A 22,660-nucleotide genomic window follows, 5' to 3' on the forward strand; every position below is an offset into this window, starting at 1 on the left:
GGGTTGACCCCTAAACCCGGAACCCGGCCCCTTGACTGGGTCAATCTCCGGACCGGGTTTAATAACTATGCTATCAAGATGCAATCTTCCTTTCCCTTCTTCGAAAATTCTGATGATCATCATTTCAATTGTGATACAGGTAAAGGCAATGGAATTGATTGACCCAATGGAGGTGTCGAGGCGTGGTCCATACAATGGAGGATTAGGAGGGGTTTCCTACACTGGTGATCTGGACATTGCACTGGCTCTTGGGACAATGGTATTCCCAACGGGAACTCAATACAACACAATACACTCGTATAAGGATGCTCAGCTATGCCGTGAATGGATTGCTTACCTTCAAGCTGGTGCTGGTATGGTTGCAGAGAGTGTACCTGAAGACGTTTCTGGGCTTGCTCGCGCCATCGACTTGGCTGAGTCAACTTTTGTTAACAAGTCATGAGGTTTAGTATCAGGTACAGATAGATTTCCAATACCAGCCGACCTTTTGTATGTAGCAACCTGCTCTGGAAGCAAGCTAGAGTTGCTTGAGGAAAGGAAGAGAGAGTAAGAAGAATGCTAGCCAATTGTATGTAAAACTTTTCCAATATAATCAATTTATCCTTACCATGCACCCTAAAATCTAAATTTCTCTTCCCTGTCCATCATAATGCAAGTGATGGGCACTTTATTCAAATACTGCAAGCATCTATCAAGAAAACCAGTGATTTAATTTTTAAGAATAGTTCAATTAATCAGGTTTTAAATTTGTTTTTAATAATAATTATGAATTCAAGTCCTTTCAGATCACTAAAAGCTAACTTTAAAATCCAAATCCGTGAGATTAGTCAAAGTATTGGCAAATTAACTTCAACATCCATATTCATTAAAAAAAAAAAAAAAGTGTTTTGTTTTTAAAAAAAAAGTGTTCTGCTTTTCAATCTTACAATGCCCGCAACTGTTCCCTGTGCTTGACATTAGTTATATGCTTCCTTATTGAACATTGTTGAACAAGAATTTGCAAGAAATAATCCTTTCATCCGTAATATTTGGGTAACTAGCAGGCTCTATTTAAAGGGATTTCTTACCATGACAGGAGAACAAGGAAAGCCTGTCAATCTTTTTTGTATTTTAACACTAGAAAGACGTTCCAACATTACAGGCTGCTTCTATTCTAGTAGGCCTCTTCTAGAGCATGGGCGTATCAGTTGGTTTTCATGGATGCTTCTGCACCTGAGCCTCTTGACTAAATCATACCTTCAACCAGGGCGACGTTATTTTTTATAAGGTAGAAATGGTTGCCATTTCAGTGTTTTCCGCAGGCGAAGATAATTTCTCCAGTTTCAGCATCTGCAGAGAATTTCAAAGTAGTTCAGCATCTTTAAAGAACTAATGGTGTCCCTTTGTTGCTTCAATTATCTCTCACCACCTTCAGAATATCCATCACTTGCAACTATTGCTTGTAAAAATCTCAGAATACAGTAAAAAAGAACCATAAAATATAAGTTCAACTGAGATGAAAATAGAAATGTACCACTACCTGAATAATATCAATCTAACCTGGGACACCCAGCAATACTCTTAGCATATTTCTATACCATAATCACCCTAAAAAAAGACAGTGATCACAATTAATACAGTATCTGACAGCTAAACTTCTGCCTAAACCATCCAACTAGCACGTAGTATCACAAAAGTTACTTGTCACGTCATTAAAATCCCAAACTTAGATAGTGTTTATTTTTACATTATAATCGTGTTTTTTAAAAGGTTTTCAATTTTTATATTATTTTAATACATCAATATAAAATATATATATATATATATATATATATATTCACCTAAAAAACACCATAAAAAACAACCAATAATACAATAACAAACCATATCCGATGACATCCATAAATTGCACAATCAACAAACAGTAACCAGCACATTTATCAAAGATCATATTAATCACCCCTTGATCAAAGTATCAATGCACACAAAATCACAGCAAATCACAACACATAAGCACCTATAATCATGATCACCATCATCTTTTACTATCATAATCAACGATCTCCGAATCAGTAACCGATCTCGAGTGCTGAACTATAGACCGTCCGATTGAATTAATCCAATCCTCCTTTTCCTTCTCAGAATCTGCAATAAAATACATGGTATCGTTCCTCGTAGACAACTCGAATGCGTACTGTTTGTGAAGCACGTCCTCGGCTCCTTTAACTGTCAAGCAAGAGGCAACTGGGATAACGCCACGTGGCTTACACACACGAGTCACGGTGGAATCTTTGAACCAGAAGAGCTTTCCTTCTTTTAAAATGAACCACCGGCGTCTCCATGTCTTGATGTGCTCCCCTTGTTTCATTAACCACCCTGTTCGTTCTGGGTTCGACCAGAACTCGACCCCGTCCGTTTGGGTTGATTGGGTTTGCGTTAGGGCCGTTGCGGCACGCCAGAGAGATGCCATGGAGTCAGAGAGTGACATGGGGGGTTCGGATTTAAAGGGGAGAGAGTTCCAGTTACCGACGAAATCGAGGTGGGAAAGAAAGGGATCGAAGGGTTTTCTTTTTCTAATTTTCTCCTCCCTCGTCGGTTTTATAGAGTGACAATGTTCTTTTCTTTTTTATCTCTTCTCCATTCCCTTTTGCGATTCTTTCTCGATAGATAAAGAAAATATCCATTTAACGTTTTATTAAAGCGAACAAAAAAATAAAATTTGCCGTAGATTTATTAAATTTTATCATAATTTCCTATCATGTACTGTCATGGTATGTTTAATACACCGAGTGACTTGAATTTGATCTCTTTCTTCTCCTTTCTTAATATTAAAAAAGATAAAGAAAGGGAAAGGGAAAGGGAAAATTTTATAATGTTAGTAACTACTAGCTAGTGGTATTTTATTTACTTTTAAAAACCAGTTAAATAAAAGAGGGAAAAAATATAATTAATAATTCACGAAAAAATATAATTATTTTGGGTTTCTTCTTCTTAACAAGTCTTGTTTATTTTAGTAAACATAAAATTTTTAATAGAAATAATTTATTCTATTAAAAGAATATGTACATGTTTGGTATGTAATCGAAAGTTAAAAACATCATAAATGTTTATGATGTTATAGAATTATATTTGGAATCTATTTTAAAAACTATAAGAATAAAAAAATAAATTGAATCCAATTTTCATAAAGAATTTATTATTAATATAATTTTTTTAATATATTACATGTAAAAAAATAAAAAATATTAAATTTATAATGATATTTGAGAATTGTGTTGAAAATAAAAAGTAAATGAATGCAGTGAAAAAATTTTAAAGTGAAAAAAAAGAGAGGGGGGGACAAAAGGATAAAAAAGGGTGCTCACGGCTCACCAATAGCACGTAGGGCAGTCCCGCCTAGCCTTGCTTCATTTTATTTTTTTGTTTTTATCAAGGGGTGGATGTCGACAACGTGTGTTTTTATTGCTGCCCTTAGCTCTTGAATTCCCAACACATAGACTTGTATGTGCATTGAGAGCTACGAAATGAATTTATTTATTATCAAAACAATTAAATAAATATATTAAAATAAAAACCTTATTTGTTAGAGCTTAATAAATATATTAAGCTCGCGTCGAAATAAGAGAAGCAGGCGAAATGACCATCCTAGCTGCTTGCGAAGGCCATGCCCCGGCACCTTCCAGATAGATACAAGCATTTCAAATTGAAAGTGCCATCCGGCTACAAACAAATATTTCATAATTCTCTGGTTGCCTTAATATTGAATTATTGAATTTAGATCTATAGTATGTTTTTGCTATTTCGTTAAAATCATACGCCTTTTAGACTTCACCCGATTCTCATGCATTCTCGTAAATTACTTATAGCATCTTTAAATCTCTCTTAATTAAATTGAATTCAATTTCCAGTTTAGAATCACCGAATAAAAAAACTCAATTTTGAAAAAAAATCTTTATGCTTCTCGAGGAATGAGAAGCAAAGAGAATAGTAGGTAAAAAACTCTATTTCTTGTTCTTATTACAAGATTGTGACTGGGTCGATGCATGTTTTGTAAATAAAATCTATGAGAATGAAAATAATATATATATATATATATTTGGAACATGAAAACATGATTAAAGTTGTCATTATTACTTTTTATAATTAAGTGGATGAAGGGAGTAGCTTCTTAATAGATCAAACAATCTAATGACTTTGAAAAAAATTAAATGAGAAGACATATGATATAAAAATATCATATAAGGTTCTGTAGTCTTAATATTTAAATTTTAAATAAAATTCAATGTTTAAAAATAATATAAAAATAAATTTAAACATCAAAGCTTTGACTTGCTATATTAAAAACAATAAATTAATGTTAAAAATAATTTTTTAAAATATTTAATTACCTGATTTATCACTTTTATCTCTTTTTGTTGGAAGCAAACATGCATCCCTATTAGAACCATGACCACACCATCATCAAAACATTATACTCTTGTCTTTTCTTCTTGTCCCATTGTAGATCATATTGGTTATCCTTGAATTTGTGGCTGGTGTTGTCGTGGGAAAGTGGGGACTTGAAAAAAGGTATTAGAATTTGATTTTATGAGTTATTTGTCGTGATGCATTGGAATAGGATGAAGATGTTGAATGTAATATATAAAATAAAATGAAATGAATTCAATAATAAAAATATATTCAAAACATATGAATTTTTTTTTTTAAAAAAAAACTCCACTCAAAAAGTGATTATTCGCGAGTTGCAGCACATAAAAGAACAAAAAGTATTGATGAGCACCGAACAAGGCCAGGGGAGATTGAAATTCACGCCTGCAAAGACGAAATTTGATAAAATTCCAAGATAGAAAATCAAAATTCGAAAGTTCTAAATAAAGTTTTTGGATTTTTGAATCATTTAGATTGTTTGTTTTTGTATTTTAAATAAATTAATTTTTATGTTATTTATTTATTTTAAATAGTTTTAAATAGTTTTAATTTGAAAATATTAAAAATAAATTTAAAAAATAAAATATTTTTAAATCGTTTTAATTTGAAAGTATTAAAAATAAAATTAAAAAATTAAAAATAATATTTTAATATATTCTTAAATAAAAAAATATTTTAAAAATAACATTAAAAATATAAATACAAGCCAGGAGCCCCAAAGGAAAAGAAATATTTTTGAACCCCATCCAGCACGTGCTGTGCCAGGCTTAGTGTCAATCATGGGTCCTGACCACTAACAATTTATTTCTATAATTAAATAATTTTAACGTCAGACAAATCAACAAACATGCCAATTGCCAAGCCAGGACTTTAGTCACAATTTACATCATAGCTAGGTGACGAGTATCAAGATTTAACATGCCTCGTAATTTGGTTGAGATGGTAGATAGTTAGCTAATCTTTTACTTTTTTATTTATTTTTTATAATTAAAATATCTAATAATATGATATAAAAATCTAAAAAATAAATAATTTGTAACAGTTAATACTAGGTAAATTGGAATGGTTGATAGCTACGATGATAATGCATCGTTGTTCATATAAAATATTTATTTTTATAAATATATGAGGACTCTTCAATAATAAAATTAATAACTCTATAGAGAATATAATAATACTTTAAAAATATAAATTTTAAAAAAATATTAAAAAAATTAAAAATAAATAGATTTTTAATATTTAGCTCTGATAATTTATAATATTTATATTCCACGAATCTTTTTCTTTGAAGAGTTTTTACTTGTTTATCTTATTTATATTCATCACTAGAAAAGGAAGGTAGAGTAATCCATTTTTTAGTTTGTTTAGTTGAAATATCAACATTAAAATTTAAAAGAGCTTATTAAATTCTTTGCACTACATCATGTCAATTTGAGAGTGAATTCTTAAAATCATTTGAAAATATGATTTAATCTTCATGAATATATTATTATTGTTAAATAAACTCAAGGTTATTGTTATTTTAATTTTCATACCCTTCTCTCATCCAATCAAAGCAATTATAAATTATTTGATTTTATTTAATGCTCGTATAATTTATTTATTTATCTCATTTTATATCATTACTTTTACTGACATACCTCTTTGATAACTGGAGTCTTTTCTTCTTCGACATATTCACAGCAAATGGAAGTGGAAACGTATGTTTCCAATTAGAAACTAATTAGTTTACAATACCATGTGATTTTTAATTTAATTGTTGATGTGTATTTTGTGTTTTGGATGATTTATGCCTCATTTTTATATATTTATTGCTTTTAAAGTGAATTACCAAATGATTTTTAGTCGTGTAATGGAAAACTATAATAAATTAATATTTTAATTTCAAGCTTCAGCTAATGGTAAAGTGCTGTGCAATTTTATATTTTTTTTAACACTGTTTATAAAATTAATCCTAGTGTATAAACTCCCTCTCCCTCTCTCTTTTTATATAAGAAACAAGCATTAATTTTTAAATCAACAAAAATAACAGAAAAGAATCATAAACATGACGTCCCTCGTTTACGCTGTCGAATGGGTTTACGTTAATAAAACCCGTAAAAAAATAGAAAAGAGAAAAACACAACAAAAGGCCCATAATAAGGAGCCTGATTATTAGGCCCATGTACACACCAAAGCTGAAGCCCGCCAATTTATTTATCCGTGCCGAATACGATCACGCACTAACCGCCTCTCATTTTTAACTGCCTGAAACCGAGAGAGAGGGAGAGGGGGAGGGAAAGACAAACGCCAAAAACAATGTCCGCATTTTCCGACTCGTTCGCACAAAGTGAGTCAACTCGTCCTGTTGACGACGACGATTCCTACGCGGGTTACAATTCACAGCCCTTCGATGATTCATTCGCCACCGGCGACGATGTTTTCGAGTCGCAGCCACCGATCCACGGCCAGTTCTCACCTCAAGGGAAGGGAGAGTTTGGTGGATCGGAGGGTCAGATTTCGCTGTCACCGTCGGAGACGGAGGCTGAGCAGGGACCTGCTCTCATAGAATGGAGAAGGTACGTCTAATTAATTTGATTTAATCTTTTTGGCCTTTGATAATTTGATTTAATTTCAGTGTGACTCCTGAGAAAATTTGATTTAATTTGATAATTTGATTTAAGGAGAAGGTACCTGCTCTCATGATTTAATTTGATAATTTCAGTGTGACTCCTGAGAAAATTAGAAAGGAAAAACTAAAGGTAATTCGATTAAAAACTGTAGATATGTTCTGTGTAGTGAAATTTGAGTGTTCATTATAATTAGGAGTTCTGATCGCTGAAAAGAATTTAATACTTGTTTCAATCAGTGAAACATCATTGATTTGTACTGATCAAGAATTATGTTTGAAATGATTAAAGAAATCTGTAATTCTGTTTATATATTTGATTGTGTTCGTGCATGATTCAATCTGGTGAAAGTGTGTGCGCGTTTGCTTAAATAAAGATGGTCTTAGTTAATTATGGTTGCTGGTTTTTTGAAACCAAGGCAAAATGTGATACTATTGGAGGACAAGGAGAGGAGGGAAAAAGAGGTACTGAGCCAAATAATCAAGGAAGCTGAAGATTACAAAGTTGAATTTTACAAGAAGAGGCAGTTCACTTGTGACAGTAATAAAATCACTAACAGGGAAAAAGAGAAGGTCAGGTTTTCTCTGAGCAGATGTTGCTGTTTTCTTTGTTCTTTGTTTGAGAATATTTGCATCTTGGCTCTGTTAACTTTTGGACAATGGAGTGGTGCAAATATTATTTTTATTGTTATTTAAGCTTTCATTTGAGTGTGCTCTATATTCCCATGAATGTAATGTTCTAAATCCACCGTAGAGGTGTTGTTATGTGGTATAGCATGTGCAAGAAAGAGCTTGGTTAAACCATTTTTTGGTGCAATATGCCTAAAAGCGTAATGTGGCATGTTTGTTTCATGCTTCTGTAACTTCTATGTCGCTAGGACGCTAATATGATCATTGGAAGAATTAAAAGTCTGGAGTGGTTGCATTGGATGCATTCAGGTTTTGAATTATTTAGATGTTGTCATTCTCTGAGAGTTGCAACATGTAACACTGCATTTGCTCTCCTGATCGACAATGTGAGTTAGAATGGGATAAGAAACCAATTGATTCCTACTCAAGGATAGTTTGTTGTGACTCGATTGGATTCCTGAAGGGCTAAGCAAATTAGGATCTTGCGCTCAAGATTCATAGTACTATATATTTGAATTCTGGATTATTATTAATTTAAAACATCTATGGTAAAGGAGGGAGGGCCTATATAGTTTCACTCCATCATCACTGAAGTTGTCCAAGTTATTATCACATCTGTAGATGCTACTTGTTTCGATGCCAAAATTTTCTATCAGCTACTCAATAGTCATTTATCAATTGCTTCATACTGGTCATGTAATCTTTTCACTGAGGTCCCAAATGTAGAAGAATACATGTTAGTTCTATATTGTCAAGCAATTGATTTTTACATGTGCAACCAATTCTTGGCAACTTGAAAGGAAAAGGTCATGTTTATAAGCAGAAAGCACCTAACACGGTGTAGGAACTATGCACACCCATGTAGCATGGTCATAATATAATCTTCGGAGTGATCAGATTTGATATTTTCTCCCCCCCAAAAAATATGTATATATAAATATAAGTTGTCTATCTAGCCTTTTCACTTTTGAAGATTCTGTTTGGCATTTTCTGGGTCCACAACTTCCTTTGCAGCATGACTACCAAAGCTGCCATCCTTGTCCTCGAAAGCTCGTTTTATGCTGCATAGTGAAAGTAGGTTACCTGTTTTTTATTTTATAGATTATACTCTATGCCTATTTATTTAGGAGGGCACTGATGTACTGCAAACTGGGAAGGAAGATGATTGAAACTAGTATGGTAGAACTTGCACTTTTACACGCATAACTTTTGAAATTGATATATTAAATTAGATAAGTGGATTTATTTCCATTGCTAGGTTGGCTGCCCAGTGCTGAACTTACTAATGAACTTAAATCACCATTTCCTTTGGCTGAAAATTGAGCGGTGAAATTTGCTGTTGTTAGGAAATATTGCACTGCCTGTAAAGTTAGTATTTTAAATAGAAAGTCGTGGTACTGATTTCTGAAGAGTAATGAAATAGTGAATCATATTGTTTTCTGACTTGCATCTTCTTTTTTCTAGTTATTTCTGGCCAACCAAGAAAAATTCCATGCTGAGGCTGATAAGAATTATTGGAAGTCAATTGCAGAGCTCATTCCTAATGAAGTGCCAGCTATAGAGAAGAGGAAAGGGAAGAAAGATCAGGAGAAGAAGCCTGCTATTGTTGTGATCCAAGGCCCAAAGCCTGGGAAACCGACTGAACTCTCAAGGATGCGGCAAATACTATTGAAATTGAAGCATGATACACCTCCTCACCTGAAGCATTCCCCAGCAGCAGCATCCACTGCTAATGCTGCTAAAACCTGTGATGCCACAGGAGTAACTACTTCCATCAAGGCTAATACTGTGGTGACTGCTTCTGAGCCTGTATCTGTTGCTTGATAATTTTGTTGTTGCTTTCATTCTCCATTTATTGAAAGGTGCAAGAACTCATTAGAATTTGGTTGGTTTGGCTAACCTTTTTAGATATGGTTCCCTGTTATACTAGACTGCTATTTTATTTTATTTTGCCTTTATTGTGCACACAACTAGGGCATTTGAGCAGGTTTATGATTTTATACATTGCTTATAAAATTTCACAACAGCTTTTTCTAGCAGTATGCTGTTATTCTGAGGTTGGAGACTGTAAAGCCGGATGCGCCAGGAACACGAAGTTTGGTGATTTCATGATTCCAACAATCCAGTTCATCTGTTGTCCTACGCGGTGGATGAGTGTTTGAGCTTGAAAAGCTCTTGGGGGCGGTGCAATCCTGTTTTTATCACGTGGATGTCGGCAAGCTAATGAATCTTTTAAAGTAATCATGGAAAATCTGATGTGTTGGGCCGCTGGGCGGCGCTGTTTTTGTGGTCCGCCTATTTGGGTTTTAGTTGAGTTGTGTGGTCTTGCTACCGAACGACTTAATCTGGAAAAGAAAGATGGTTACCTTCAGATGACTTTTTTCTTTTGGGGATTAATCTCAACTCACATCTCATGGCTATGGGTACATGAGTAACATTACTGCATGTGGTCTAGCTTCCAAGCGCTGGAGTTGGAAATGACGCTGCTTGCAAAGCTTGACCCCTTTCCTTTTGCACCTCTCAAAAGTGTTTTCATTGCCTGCTTCGGCGGTTTTAACCCCCCTACTTCGCACTTATCGTAGGTTTTTTTATACTTGAAAATGTTTAGTCGGAGGGATGGAGTTACTAGTAACTTCATCTAATCTGCAAGGTTTGAATCTTTGCCTCGCCAATGGGCTGGGAGTTGATACTCTCCGGTTACGTCTATGCCAGCCTGCCTGCAACTGGACCTGGAGTAGATTTTGCCTTGAAACTCATCCGAGTAACCGCAACTCAGACTAGGCTCACACGACCACAAGTTCCAAGTTTGATCCCGAGTACCCTGGAGGCCCGGTGCCTCCCAGGAGCATATGTTATCGGTTTGGATCCCTGAAGGGTTTGATGGTCCAATGAGTTCAAAGCATGCCGTCTTCAAATGCTAACATCCTTAGACAGAAGGCTCAAATCAGATGCCTTTGAACTATCCAAACCTCAGGACAAGATGGTACACGCAACATACTGTTCTCTGACTAAACATGCTATTTGTCATCAACCAAAGGAACAAAACATATATGCATCTAAATGTGAGCATGCTTGTACAGGTGTCATCTCAAGAATCGGTCTAATAGTCATCATCAACGGTTCGCAATCTACAACGCCAACTTTCGCAGCGGTCACCTGCATTTCTAGGTATTTGTTCCGAAAGAGTTCAAAACTATAAATGATAAACGTAAAGACCACTTTGTCTTTGTATGGTCACACCCACACGGATCCAAAGCTATACATACACAACCTTGAACCCACAAAAAAACCTTAATTAAATATTGTTGTGTAACCTACACCCACACACGTACAGTCTTACAAAGTTTTTCTCTCTTTATGGATAAAAAGCAATTATCATCACCATCATTCATCGCTACATAACCACCACCTCTACAAGCATCCTTACCACTACCACTATCATCAACATCATTCTATCATCATATTATTTCTGACAGCATTGCTTACCTAGCATCCTAAATGTTTTTTCCGTAGCAAAACAAACGCAAATGAAAGGCATCGAGCATGGATAATGATACAGCATTAAATCCCCCTCGGCGGTAGTCACAAAGCAGGTTGGTAAGTGTGAGCCCACTTACCCAAAAATTCTGCTGTCATTTTTCTTGACAAGAGTGCTGAAATCCAAAACCAGTAAGCATCTGCAATTTCTTATAACCTCGGTCGTTCTATTCATATTGGAATGCCAGATAAGTGACACAAAAAATATTGACATTATGCAAGGCAGGGGTGGACGGGGGGAGGTGGTTTATTCAGAATACCCCACCTGTAGAAAATTTGCAATAAAGACTGTTTCTACTTATAACTGATTTTCCTAATTATACAAAGGCAACGGATTACATAAAACTTAATCGCCAACCAATCTAGCAAACTTTACATCAAATATAGAAAGAAGGCTCTGGTCAGATTTTTCCTTTTCTTTTTTTTTGTCCCCTGGAAATAGGTTCCTCTTTTAAGTGTCAAGCTGGTTGAGGACCCAGAAGAATACACGTGGTGATTAGAATGGGAGTTCATAACTCAAATGTTTAATTCTGAACATCACCTGCCTCGTAGAGGAGAACGCCCACCTCTCCCACTGCCAATATCATCTTCCAATTCAATCCCATCCAAACAAAGACCATTGTTGTTGACACTCACTTCTGAACTAGCATTACTGCTCGTTGCAAGAGGGGAGTCTGAAACACTAACTGTCCTGCTTCTTGCAGGCCCTGATCTCACACTGTACATCGAAGATGCTGGGATATTAGTCATCAAAGGCCGTAAATTACCAGGAATGGTGCGCCTTATGTCCTGCACAGACAAAACAAAATCAGAACAAATAGCTGGATAAATAAAGCACTTAGTTGCTCGACTCGATCTCTCTATCACTTTGGATAAATATCATCTCAAGGAACTGAGAGAGATGGGGAATAAAATAAGAAAAGAAATGAAACCATGTCAAGTTTTGTTTGACTTCATGAAAACTGGAAACAAATCAACATATAGAAGAAATGAAAGATAGCTATCTCGTGAAATATTGATGCAGTAAAAGGATTAGAAATTATCCACTTGGAAACACTTATGTTCTACCACCAAGGGTTCTTGTCTCCAGTTCAAAATAAAAAATAGACTAAATGGACTATGCGTACCATATGTCTAATGGCCATATCCAAAGATTTCTTTGAGAGTGTTCTTCCAAAGCCTGAGCTGTCTGGAGATGAAGACTTCCCAGTCAGAATACGAGGAGAATGTTTGTCATCTTGCTTGGGAGGTGCCAGCTTTCGCATATTTATCACTCTGTCAACCATTTTGGTTCCAATAACGACAGGGCTAACATTGTCATTAATTTTAGAATGCCCACGACTAAATGCAGGAACAGAACTCCCACTGGGGTGCATAATGCCATTGGGGCCACGTCCTCTTGATGGAGAGCATGATTGTCGTCTTGGACGTCCATTAGGAGGAGGCTCAACGGAGGAGGATCGAGCACTGGGTGCTCCAGGCCTACCCCTAGTAGCTGAAAGTGGCCGTTCAGGTACTGTAGTTCTTAAATTTGGAGGAGCATCAAGTGAGAAACCAGGCATCTCTGAGGGCTTCCATGGCCTAGATTTCACTGTTGGCGAAGAGCCACGTGATGGGACAGGATTTCTAGCAACTGTGGGAGCTGACTTGGTAACTGTAGAAGCTGACTTGGTGACTAAAGATGATGACTTAACAGGAGGAGCAGAAAGGCTTGGTGAACTAGATGGAGTGGATGGCCGTCGAGTTGGGGTTGCAGCCCTTGATGTCGACTTAGATGGGGGTATAGAGGGCCTTGCAGTCGGCATTGAAGATCGTGTTGACCTTGATGGTGTCGAGGATCTTGCAGGAACTGTGGACTTCATTGTAGAAGTAGTCAATTTAGCTGCAGAGACAGTTGGTTTAGCTGCGGAAACTGTGGGCTTAGATGAGGACAGAGTGGCCCGAGAGGTAGGTGTTGATGATCTTGAAGGTTTAGAACCTGTAGTCAGCGTGGGGCGTCCAGTTGGTGTTGAAGGCCTAGATCCTGGACCACCAGATGATGAGGGCCTGCGCATTGCTGCACCTGAAGAGTTCAACACAGGAGAGGAAGCAGGTTGTTTGGATACCAAGTTGCCCCTTCGAACAGGATCTGGCTGAGGGCTAGCTAGCTATGATCACAATGAACAGAATTCACTTAGCATATTAGTTGTGAACTCAAGCATCATAGGACCAAAAAGTTTCTAAAAAGAAGATAAAAACGAAGACCAAGCATAGATACAAATGAATTTTAATTAACTTTTACTACATGAGAGGAAACACCAAGCATAGCTATGGTTTCAAAACTCTTTAACAATTATCTTTAGTGGTTAACGTTCAAAACTCTTTGTTTTCTTCCAAAATTGGATGTTTAAGCTAACACGGTCTAGTGAAATCCAGAAACCAAGAATTCAAGGCAAGTTTGTTGTTTGTCAAGGAAACTGGTCAAATAAATGAATACAAGAAGCTTCAATTGTTTCATAATAAACTTGCATAGTTTGACTTGTTGATAATAAAAATGGATATGGAGCAATAAATTCTATGCAATTCAGATGCTTCTAAACACAATCTTTTCTTTCAACTAAAACCATCACAACAATGCACTGTGCCTGTTTTTCCTTTAACAAAGTGGATTGCATGAATCAACTTTAGTAACAGGCAACTATATGAACAATAGTGCTCTTACTCTAGATTTCAGAGCAGTCGGGCAGGCCTTTGGAGTACCAATCTGACTCATAATGGTCTTTTGTGATTCCACCTCCAAAGAAGGAAAAAGAGGGGTACCAGGAGGAGTTAGAAGCCTGAAAACAGATGATAAATCGAATTAACATCAGTTTACTGGCACTGTTTTGTTTTTAGCTCATTACATCTATGTGAAACAAGGAATTGAATTTTTAATATAATATACACTTACAAGCTCCACCTATGAAATTTATGTTGCGTTGTTAGGCAACAGAATATGTCTATCTACTGATTATACAATTGTGGCAGTTTATCAAGAAGTCCACAAGCTGATGAAATAAGATCAAACTCATAAAATACATTGGAGAAAATTGATAGTTTGCCTATTCCAGAGAAGTATGATCAATCTCTGAAAATATGATTGGAGATCTTGAATTTTACTTTCTATAAATAACAAGAAACTGCCAGCTTTTCCCACCTTACAGAAGCCTATCCTCCAGAACAAGAAAATGGTCTAGGCCCAACCTCCTATAGGATTCATTTTGATGTCCATACAGCTTATTCTTAGAAAAGATAGCAACTTAGATTACCAAAACTCCAGCAATAAGATTTTGCATTGGTTTTGGATTCTATAGGAGAAATCAAATGGTCACATTCCTTCCACCAAAAACTTCAGATCTCTCTTTTTTTCCAATTAAGACACGAATAAGAGGGAGAAAATGCATCATACAAACTTTCTACACCGACATGCAGCAGCATTCAGCAGTCATAATTAAGACACTTCATTGAAAGAGATACAAGAATCTTATCAAGTTGCTATCAGCAAGTTATTATGAGTTTAACGAAGGTATTATTTCGACAAAATATAATGTGCTTCTATCAATGCTTGAGGATGACAGGAATTTCTCCAACGATATGAAGTATTGCAAAGTTATCATCAGTCATATCTACAAAGTGCATCCACTTCAAGGAAAAGGCACAAATTATCAACAACTATAAGCCTTTTCTTCCTTTCCCATCTCTTTTTTTCTCTATAGATAGTCCCTTTCTTTCAAATCTTTTCTTTATAATAGACCCGAGCTAAACAAAGACCAAGTAAAACTAGAGCAAGAAAACAAAATGGAAAAGCTAATACTAAGCAACCAAAAAAAAAAAAAACGGATAAAAATTTGAACCAAATAAACATCTTCACCAGATCAAATCCACGACAAAAAAAAAAAGAAATAAGAGTAAAAAGCATTACTACCAAACGGTGCTTCAGAATCTGCAGTATTGTTGATTAAAAACAAATTATTCTGCTCTTTCTCACGCTTCTTCATTTCCAAAAACAAAGCTAGCTCTTCTTCTTTTTCTTTCATCATTGTAGCTCTTAACTGTTGTCTTTGCTTCACCACTGCTGCTTGCATTTGCGAGTCCTGTGCCCTAAAACTACGATTCATTTTATTCAAATCTTGAGAAAAAAAGTAAGAAAACCTCTCCAAGCAAAAAACCCTCAAAATTTCACGGATCGAAAGCTAAGAACAAGCTTCGTTTCTCATACACGCCTTTTAGATCTAAAATTGCATTCGAAACGCAGCATTTTGAGGTAGCTACGCTTTACAGAGCTGAAAACTACAGAGACAGAGAGCACAGCTTCAAGAGAGCTCCGTTGTTAAGTCAAAGCCCTGAGAGAGAAAGCAAAAACAAGTACCGTTGTTGTTACACAAAATCTGAGAAAAGAAACACTTGCAGAGAGAGAAACACCCAGAATTTCTAGAGAGAATTTTGGAAGAGAATGAGGAGAGCTGGAGAGAAAAAAAATGGAGATGAAGGAGAGACAATGGAGAGAGAAATGGGGTGAGTGGCAGTGAGTGTGATTAAGGGGAGATGTGAAGGGTGAAATGGTAAAAGAAAGAAGAGAGAAAAGGCAGCGGTTTTTAATTGATAATGGGGTGTGGTGTGGTTGGGAGTTGGAGGCAGGAAGGAGTATGGTATACCCTTTTTATTTTTAAAAGTATTAAAATAATATTTTTTTTATTTTTTAAAATTTATTTTAATTATAGTATATTAAAAAATTAATTGAAAGTAAAAAAAAGGGGTTGAAAACTCGCATAAAATACACTTTTAAAAGAAAACAACTGTAACTGTAATAGAGACAGTGAGGGAGAAAGGACTGCTGGTTGTTGTTTCTCTTTCTCACTAATTAAAGCATCCGTTTCAGATTTTCTTTTTCTTTTATTTTTTAATTTCTTTTTTAGGTGGGTGGATTATCACGATGTTACCCCCTACCTTTCCTTAATGTTATTGCTTTTAATCTTTTGGATTGGTGGGTTTGTTTCCCAGTGGTGCCCTTGACTTCTTTTATCGTTATTATTAATGGCCTTTGTTTGGGGAATTTTTTTATTTTATTAACATCATTATTTGAATTAATTTGTGGCCTTTGTTTGGGGAATTTTTTTTATTAACATCATTATTTGAATTAATTTGTATGTAATTCAATTAATATTAAAATTAATAATTATATAAGTTTTTAATAATTTTAAAATTTATGAAACTCAATAAGATAATCTCTCTCTCTATATATATTTTTTTAATGCTTCCTTCAGTTGGTGATATAATAGTTATTCCAAGATGTCTTTTTTATTTCTTTATTACAATTATCAGGTGCATTTACGTTCCCAATGCAAGAAACAATAATTTTATGAAACCTTGTATTATACAAATAAAAATTAATGTAATATAAAATCAATATGAAACAACTATTTACATTGTAAGAAGTTATTTTCAGTGATCATGTACATTAATCTGTTCGTGATCACTGGTTTTATTTTTTTAGTGGAATTTTATCTTGTTTCGTCTGCCGAGTAGTAACGGCATAAGAAATTGTTTATAAAAATACTACTTCGTAAACTGCCATTGCAGCGTGGAGTGGAGAGACCAAAGTCTTTTTAAATGCAAAAAACAAAGGTTCAGATACCAAGGAATTCTTTCATGTTATTATTAAATATGAAATTTCAGTCATTTTAAAATATTTTTTTCAATTAATATAACTTTTTTTAATTAATGTATCTCATGTTTGCTCAGTATTTTAAACTGAAATCATTGTCTATATAAAAAAAATTTATGATTGTTAAAGTAATTTTTTTAAAATATATATAAAATTATGATTGTTAAAGTAATTTTTTAAAAAATATTAAAACAATATATCCATATGTGGTTGAAAACTAAAAATATTATAAATATAATAAAATCATGTTAAAATTCTATTTAACAACTTTAAGAATAAAAAATGATTTGGATTGGATTTTTATAAACAAATTATTATTATTATTATTATTATATTGTAGTTGAAAAAAGAAATCATTAAGAATCACATGCAAACCATTTTGACCCGTATCCAATTGGGCTAATACCAAATTGTTTTTAGTTGAGCGTAGAAGCCTACCGTAGTCAACGCCACTTGTCCATACTCTAGCCAGTACATTTCCATTACGATGGCCAATGAAACTTGGAGCCGAAGTATGGTTCTTCCATGGTGTTGTGCTTGCCATGGTTTCGACGAGGCTATTCTACCTAGTCCCATGATGGAGAAGCTATCATTGCTCCTTGAAAAATATTAAAACTGGTTGGCGAAACAGTTTACTCGAAAGAATCTTCATGGTAAAAAAAAAAATAGTATTTTTGGAATAATATAATTACTGTAGTAATCAAGTGTCTCCACTTTGATTTGTTTTTACGACGAGACTATTCTACCTAGTCCCATGATGGAGAAGCTATCATTGCTCCTTGAAAAATATTAAAACTGGTTGGCGAAACAGTTTACTCGAAAGAATCTTCATGGTAAAAAAAAAAATAGTATTTTTGGAATAATATAATTACTGTAGTAATCAAGTGTCTCCACTTTGATTTGTTTTTACCTGTTTTTTTTTATGATTTGATTTTTTTTTTAGAGATTATATAATACTATCAAAAGTCAAACACATAAATTAATTTGACAATTTAAATTGAATTCAATTTTAAGTATTCCAAATAACCAGATAATGTAATGGAATTATGTGAATTAAATTCAATTCCATTCACATGTTAAATCAATTATTTTTAAAAAACGAATTTGAAATTCAATTTATATATATAAAAAAAACGTATAAAAGGAAATAAAAGAGGTAAAAAGGAATTTGAAATTCAATTTATATATAAAAAAACGTATAAAAGGAAATAAAAGAGGAGACCTCACGACTTGCTTCAATAATTCATTTTAAAATTAATATTAAAAACAATATTTTTAAAATACGCTTGCCAACACAAATCCTATCGTTACAAAACCCCCTCTATGGTCTCTCTCCTTCTCTCTTCTAGCCCACCTTCACTCCTCACACCTTTTTAAAAATCAGAGAGGGCTGCAAATCAAAGGAATTTGATGCTGATCACATGAGTAGCATAGTTGGTGCAAGGCTAACATTTCTTACAGGAAGAGCAATAAATGCAAGGGTTGAATGAGCAACCCTTTTGGTTCTTTTGCCTAGCTCTCACTGCAGCTAATAATGGAAGTTTGAAGACAGCAGGCAATACCCATTTTGATTTGTCTTCTTTGAGAACGAAACCTGAAGAAATTGAAGCAGAAGGTGAAGAAATCGTTAATAAAAATCTTGGCCGCTTCATATCGCCATCGCCGAGACCATCGGTTCTATTGCTCTCTTCAATCTGTTTCTGTATTTTGCTTCTGTTAACAGAAGGCTATTTCCAGCATCACATAAATAGAATCCATCCACCAGCCCAAGACATTTCTTCAAAAAATTTGTATCGTATAGATTATTTAATCATTAATTTATTATTTAATCTTGGATGAGTTTCTTTTTCTTCTCGTCCCTTTAGTTATAATTTTAAAATATTTTTATTGGTATCGCATTGTACCTACCATGAAAATAGTTTTTAATTATGTTTTCTTGTAAAAGCAAACAGAATATAAATAATAAAAAACTTAATCGTGTTGTTCTTTAGAAAGTAATTTTATCTCTCAAGAAATCATTAAGTAATGACATAATATTATTAGTCAGCTGCTTTTATTTATACAAGGTCAGCATGTGACTTTTTAACTTTAAGAAATAGGTTTTTATATTTTATGTCATTCTAATTAAATATAACAATTCTCACAACAACAAAAAAATGTTTAAGATTGTTAATTCGTTTTTTTAATATATTTCAAACAGTATAATTAAATTTAATCGTGTGTTTTAACCTTTTATTCTAAATATAAAAATTATAATAAGTTATTAATTAAATATTAATTTATTTATGATTTTAATTAAATTAAATTTTATATATGATTTGATTAGAATAATGACAATGGACAGTGGAAAACTGCAGCTAGCGGATAGTTCAAGTTGGCCCATTTCCATGGAGCCCAGGAGCTGTGCTACAAAATGCGCAATCTAAAGCTTAGCCGTGGGGGAGCGGACCACTCCGGACCAGGCCTTGTTTGCTGGTACTTGAACTTTCAATTAAGCGGATCGAATACTAGTGTGTTTGGAAATGTTATATAAATTATTTTAAATAAATTTTAAATTTTTTTAAATAAATTTTTTTATATTTTCATTATTTTTATGTATTGATATTTAAAAAATGTTTTTTAAAAAATAAAAAATATATATTTTAATAATTTTTTAAATACAAAACATTTTAAATTATTATTATTACTACAGTATTAAAAAAACCAAGCTGAGGCATGATCAAGCTAGCGATGGAACGGTAAGCAAGATACACCGTTGAGTGGCACCTTTCTTATCAGGCTTATAGATTGGTCGGGCTTTAAATCCCACGTTCCAGGACCGTGCTGTGCCTTTCATGAGATGTTTTATGTGCTTCAATCTTTACTTTAGTTAAATATTTCCCCTGTCAATTTTTAGTAGGAATTAATTTAATGTGTGAATTAATTTGATCTTTATTTTATTTTTTTATAATTCTTTAAAGTTTATTTAATTTTTTTCATTTTTTTAATCTAGAGAAAAGTTAAAAAAAAATTGTTGTTAATAACTTCTGATATGAATGAAAAGATTGTTATAAAATTTAGAATTCCTTTACTTATGAATCATGAAAAGTTACCTTTTACTTTGAGTTAAAATGATTTTCGTGTTAGAAATATGTCTGGTAAAAGTTGGTTGATGTAAGTTTTCGAATGATAGATATGATATAAGTTAAAACCAGCAAATTAGATTTTTATAATATTTTTTATTTAAGTTAAGAGTTAATTTAATTTAAATATGTTTATGATTTTTTACACGTCAAAAATAAAAAATGGCTTAAATCAACTTACAAAAGTCATATAGAGTATGCAACTCAGCTGGCAGCAGAGAACTCCTTTCTTCAACAAATCTCGTGTTCGAGTCTCTATTTTATAATAATAATAATAATAATAATAATAATAAACAAAAAAAGAGAGTATTCTTCATGTTTTTATTGTTCGGTCGGTTACACTGCACGACCAAATTGTTACTCTTGAAGGTATGCAGCTGATTTGATATGCACGAGTATGCATGAACTGTTGAAATTTGATGGCCCTATCATTCATGGCAATTATAACGAGTCTCGTGACTGCTATGGCCATCCGACTTTTCGGAATTATTTGAAAATATGGTTTAACTTGTATTTTATAATTTTTTTTATTAAAATTTAATATAATTTATATTTTTTTGAATCCTCTTAATGTATCGATATTAAAAATAATTTTTAAAAAATAAAAAAATATTATTAATATATATTTTAATATAAAAAATTATTTAAAAAATAATAACTACCACCTGCAAAACAAACTCTTTAACTGCACCGGAAAATCAGAGTTATTCAGGATAAAAAGGAAAATTCAAATGATTTCACGACACATGCCTGTGTATGTGCGAGGCCTATACACACGTATTAACCGTCAAGGGGTGTTTTTGACCACTGCCTTAACTGTTAAGCATCTCTTTACCCCTGGAGGAATAAATTAGTCGCGATAAATAGGTTTACGTCTCCTGTCCTGTGACACGGAGTTTGGATTCGATGATCATGGTAATTTACTCAAAATACCATTCAAAATAAATTCAATATGCAAATTATACATTCTTGTCACCAAAATAATATTAATCGTAAATATCTCTCTAATATTTTTAGATATAATTATTAGATTTAACCTAGAAAATAGCCCAAATAACTATATTATCAAATCAATCCAGATTAACAATCTTTTTATTAAAACAATATTATTTAATTTTTTTAAAAAAAATCTTGTATTAATCTAGTTGAGTTCAGTCAATTTATTATATCAAATATGTTTTATTTATTTAATTTTTTATTTAAATTAAAATTTTAATTCACAGTAAGTTTTAAAAATAAAATTTTCAAGCCAACCCATTAAAACAAACCATGTTTTATAAATTGTAGAGGTGGACTCTTGTCTAGTAATTTATGATAAATCAATATTTTATTAATAAATATTTATATATTTTTATCAATAAATATTATATTAAAAAAATACACAGGTTTAATTTTTATTAAATTCTCGGATGGTTTGAGTTGATATATGCCAACCCCAAAAATGCTAGAGGCGTGCTAGGTTTAAACTCAACCATGAATGGCCCCCTTGAGATTGGGCTTGAATCTATCATGGTTGAATAAAATAAATGAAATAAAATTTATATTATAATTTAAAATATTATAAATATAAAATTATATTTTAATTTTTTCTTTATTAAATAACAAAATTCATAGATTATAAATACATCTTAAGATATTTAGAATAAAAGTTTATAATTTTTATTTTTTATTGTATATATATTTTTAAAATATTTTTCTGTAGAATATTAATATATATATTTTTTGAAAATATATTAATTTAAATATTAGAGACTTCTCATCTTTATGAAATAAAGATTTTTTGCATCTATTAAGTACCAATCATGAATTATATTGACTTATCAAATATCAAATATAAATTATTAATTTTATTAACTAAAAAGAATGAATATAATTAATAAAATTAATTAATTAATTGTTTATCTAACTGTAAATTGTTTTCTAGCTTACCTTGAATATTTTTTGCCTTTATGAACGACACCTTTCGTATAAAAAAATATAAAAAAGCCATCAGTTTTTTTCTCAACGGGCACATACAATATTGAATACGACAACAAAAGACTTACGATTGACCTTAGAGCAGGACCACATAGAGAGAAAAGTTTCACCATTAATTCAACGCAGGCAGCATCAAGTGTGACATCGTCATTTATTCCTCCAGACAGCACATTCACCGAACTAAAGTAATGGAAAATCTAGCGACGTTTTTGTAAAAGTCGCGACACATGGGGTCTGTTTCTCAATCAAAGTGGATATGGAAAAATAGGAGAATAGACAAGGAAAATGATGGATACATACCGATCCATTTAATTGTTTAGTTAACAGGATCGGAAAAAAATAAAATTCCGTCCAGTTTAAAGTAAATTGAAGATTATAAATTAACGGATTAAATTTCTGTCTAAAAAAAATAAATTCGCTGGCAGCTTTTTATCTATACATGTGTATTTGATACAATGGTATATAATATTTTTAAAAATGTATTTCTTTGTTTAAAAATTTATTAAAATACTTTCTTTTATTTTTAATAATAATACATTAAAATTATAAAAAGACTAAAAAAATATAAATTTAAAGCAAACGGAGGTAGCCAAAATATATAAATATCAAAACAAAAACGACCTAAAAAGAAAGCAGCTGTACAAGTTGGATTTCCAATTCCAAATTCACTGCATCTACGCGTATGCTTACGCAACG

The 22,660-nt window shown here is 32.9% G+C and overlaps 4 protein-coding genes across 6 annotated transcripts; 2 read left to right on the plus strand and 2 right to left on the minus strand.

The window, feature by feature from the left end:
• On the plus strand, nt 1-613 carry LOC105138747 (anthranilate synthase alpha subunit 1, chloroplastic-like). Its single transcript, XM_011044965.1, has one exon. It carries the CDS (start codon nt 68-70, stop codon nt 440-442), a length of 375 nt encoding a protein of 124 aa, XP_011043267.1. The 5' UTR covers nt 1-67; the 3' UTR covers nt 443-613.
• Nucleotides 614-985: 372 nt separating this feature from the next.
• On the minus strand, nt 986-2,645 carry LOC105138819 (pleckstrin homology domain-containing protein 1-like). 3 transcript variants are annotated; one of them, XR_844881.1, is made up of 3 exons: nt 1,997-2,645; nt 1,520-1,587; nt 986-1,329 (listed from the first exon to the last, which is right to left on the minus strand). XR_844881.1 is itself a non-coding variant. In XM_011045051.1 (2 exons), the coding sequence occupies exon 1, from the start codon at nt 2,465-2,467 to the stop codon at nt 2,015-2,017; it is 453 nt and encodes a 150-aa protein (XP_011043353.1). In that variant the 5' UTR covers nt 2,468-2,644; the 3' UTR covers nt 986-1,329; nt 1,997-2,014. The 3 variants fall into 3 exon arrangements, 1 of the variants encoding a protein (XP_011043353.1); XR_844887.1 differs by having other exon boundaries at nt 1,514-1,587; XM_011045051.1 differs by lacking the exon at nt 1,520-1,587 and having other exon boundaries at nt 1,997-2,644.
• Nucleotides 2,646-6,643: 3,998 nt separating this feature from the next.
• On the plus strand, nt 6,644-9,684 carry LOC105139413 (clathrin light chain 2). The gene is made up of 3 exons (XM_011045870.1): nt 6,644-6,965; nt 7,435-7,588; nt 9,110-9,684. The coding sequence occupies exons 1-3, from the start codon at nt 6,706-6,708 to the stop codon at nt 9,467-9,469; spliced, it is 774 nt and encodes a 257-aa protein (XP_011044172.1). The 5' UTR covers nt 6,644-6,705; the 3' UTR covers nt 9,470-9,684.
• A 1,691-nt stretch (nt 9,685-11,375) lies between these two features.
• On the minus strand, nt 11,376-15,728 carry LOC105139327 (nascent polypeptide-associated complex subunit alpha, muscle-specific form). The gene is given in 4 exon segments (XM_011045760.1): nt 11,376-11,971; nt 12,310-13,329; nt 13,884-13,998; nt 15,023-15,728. Coding segments are annotated over 4 exon segments (1,683 nt in total). The 5' UTR covers nt 15,319-15,728; the 3' UTR covers nt 11,376-11,719.
• Nucleotides 15,729-22,660: the final 6,932 nt, after the last annotated feature.

This window comes from Populus euphratica, unplaced genomic scaffold, assembly GCF_000495115.2.
Source record: "Populus euphratica unplaced genomic scaffold, PopEup_1.0 scaffold1.1, whole genome shotgun sequence".
NCBI classification, from domain to species: Eukaryota; Viridiplantae; Streptophyta; class Magnoliopsida; order Malpighiales; family Salicaceae; genus Populus; species Populus euphratica.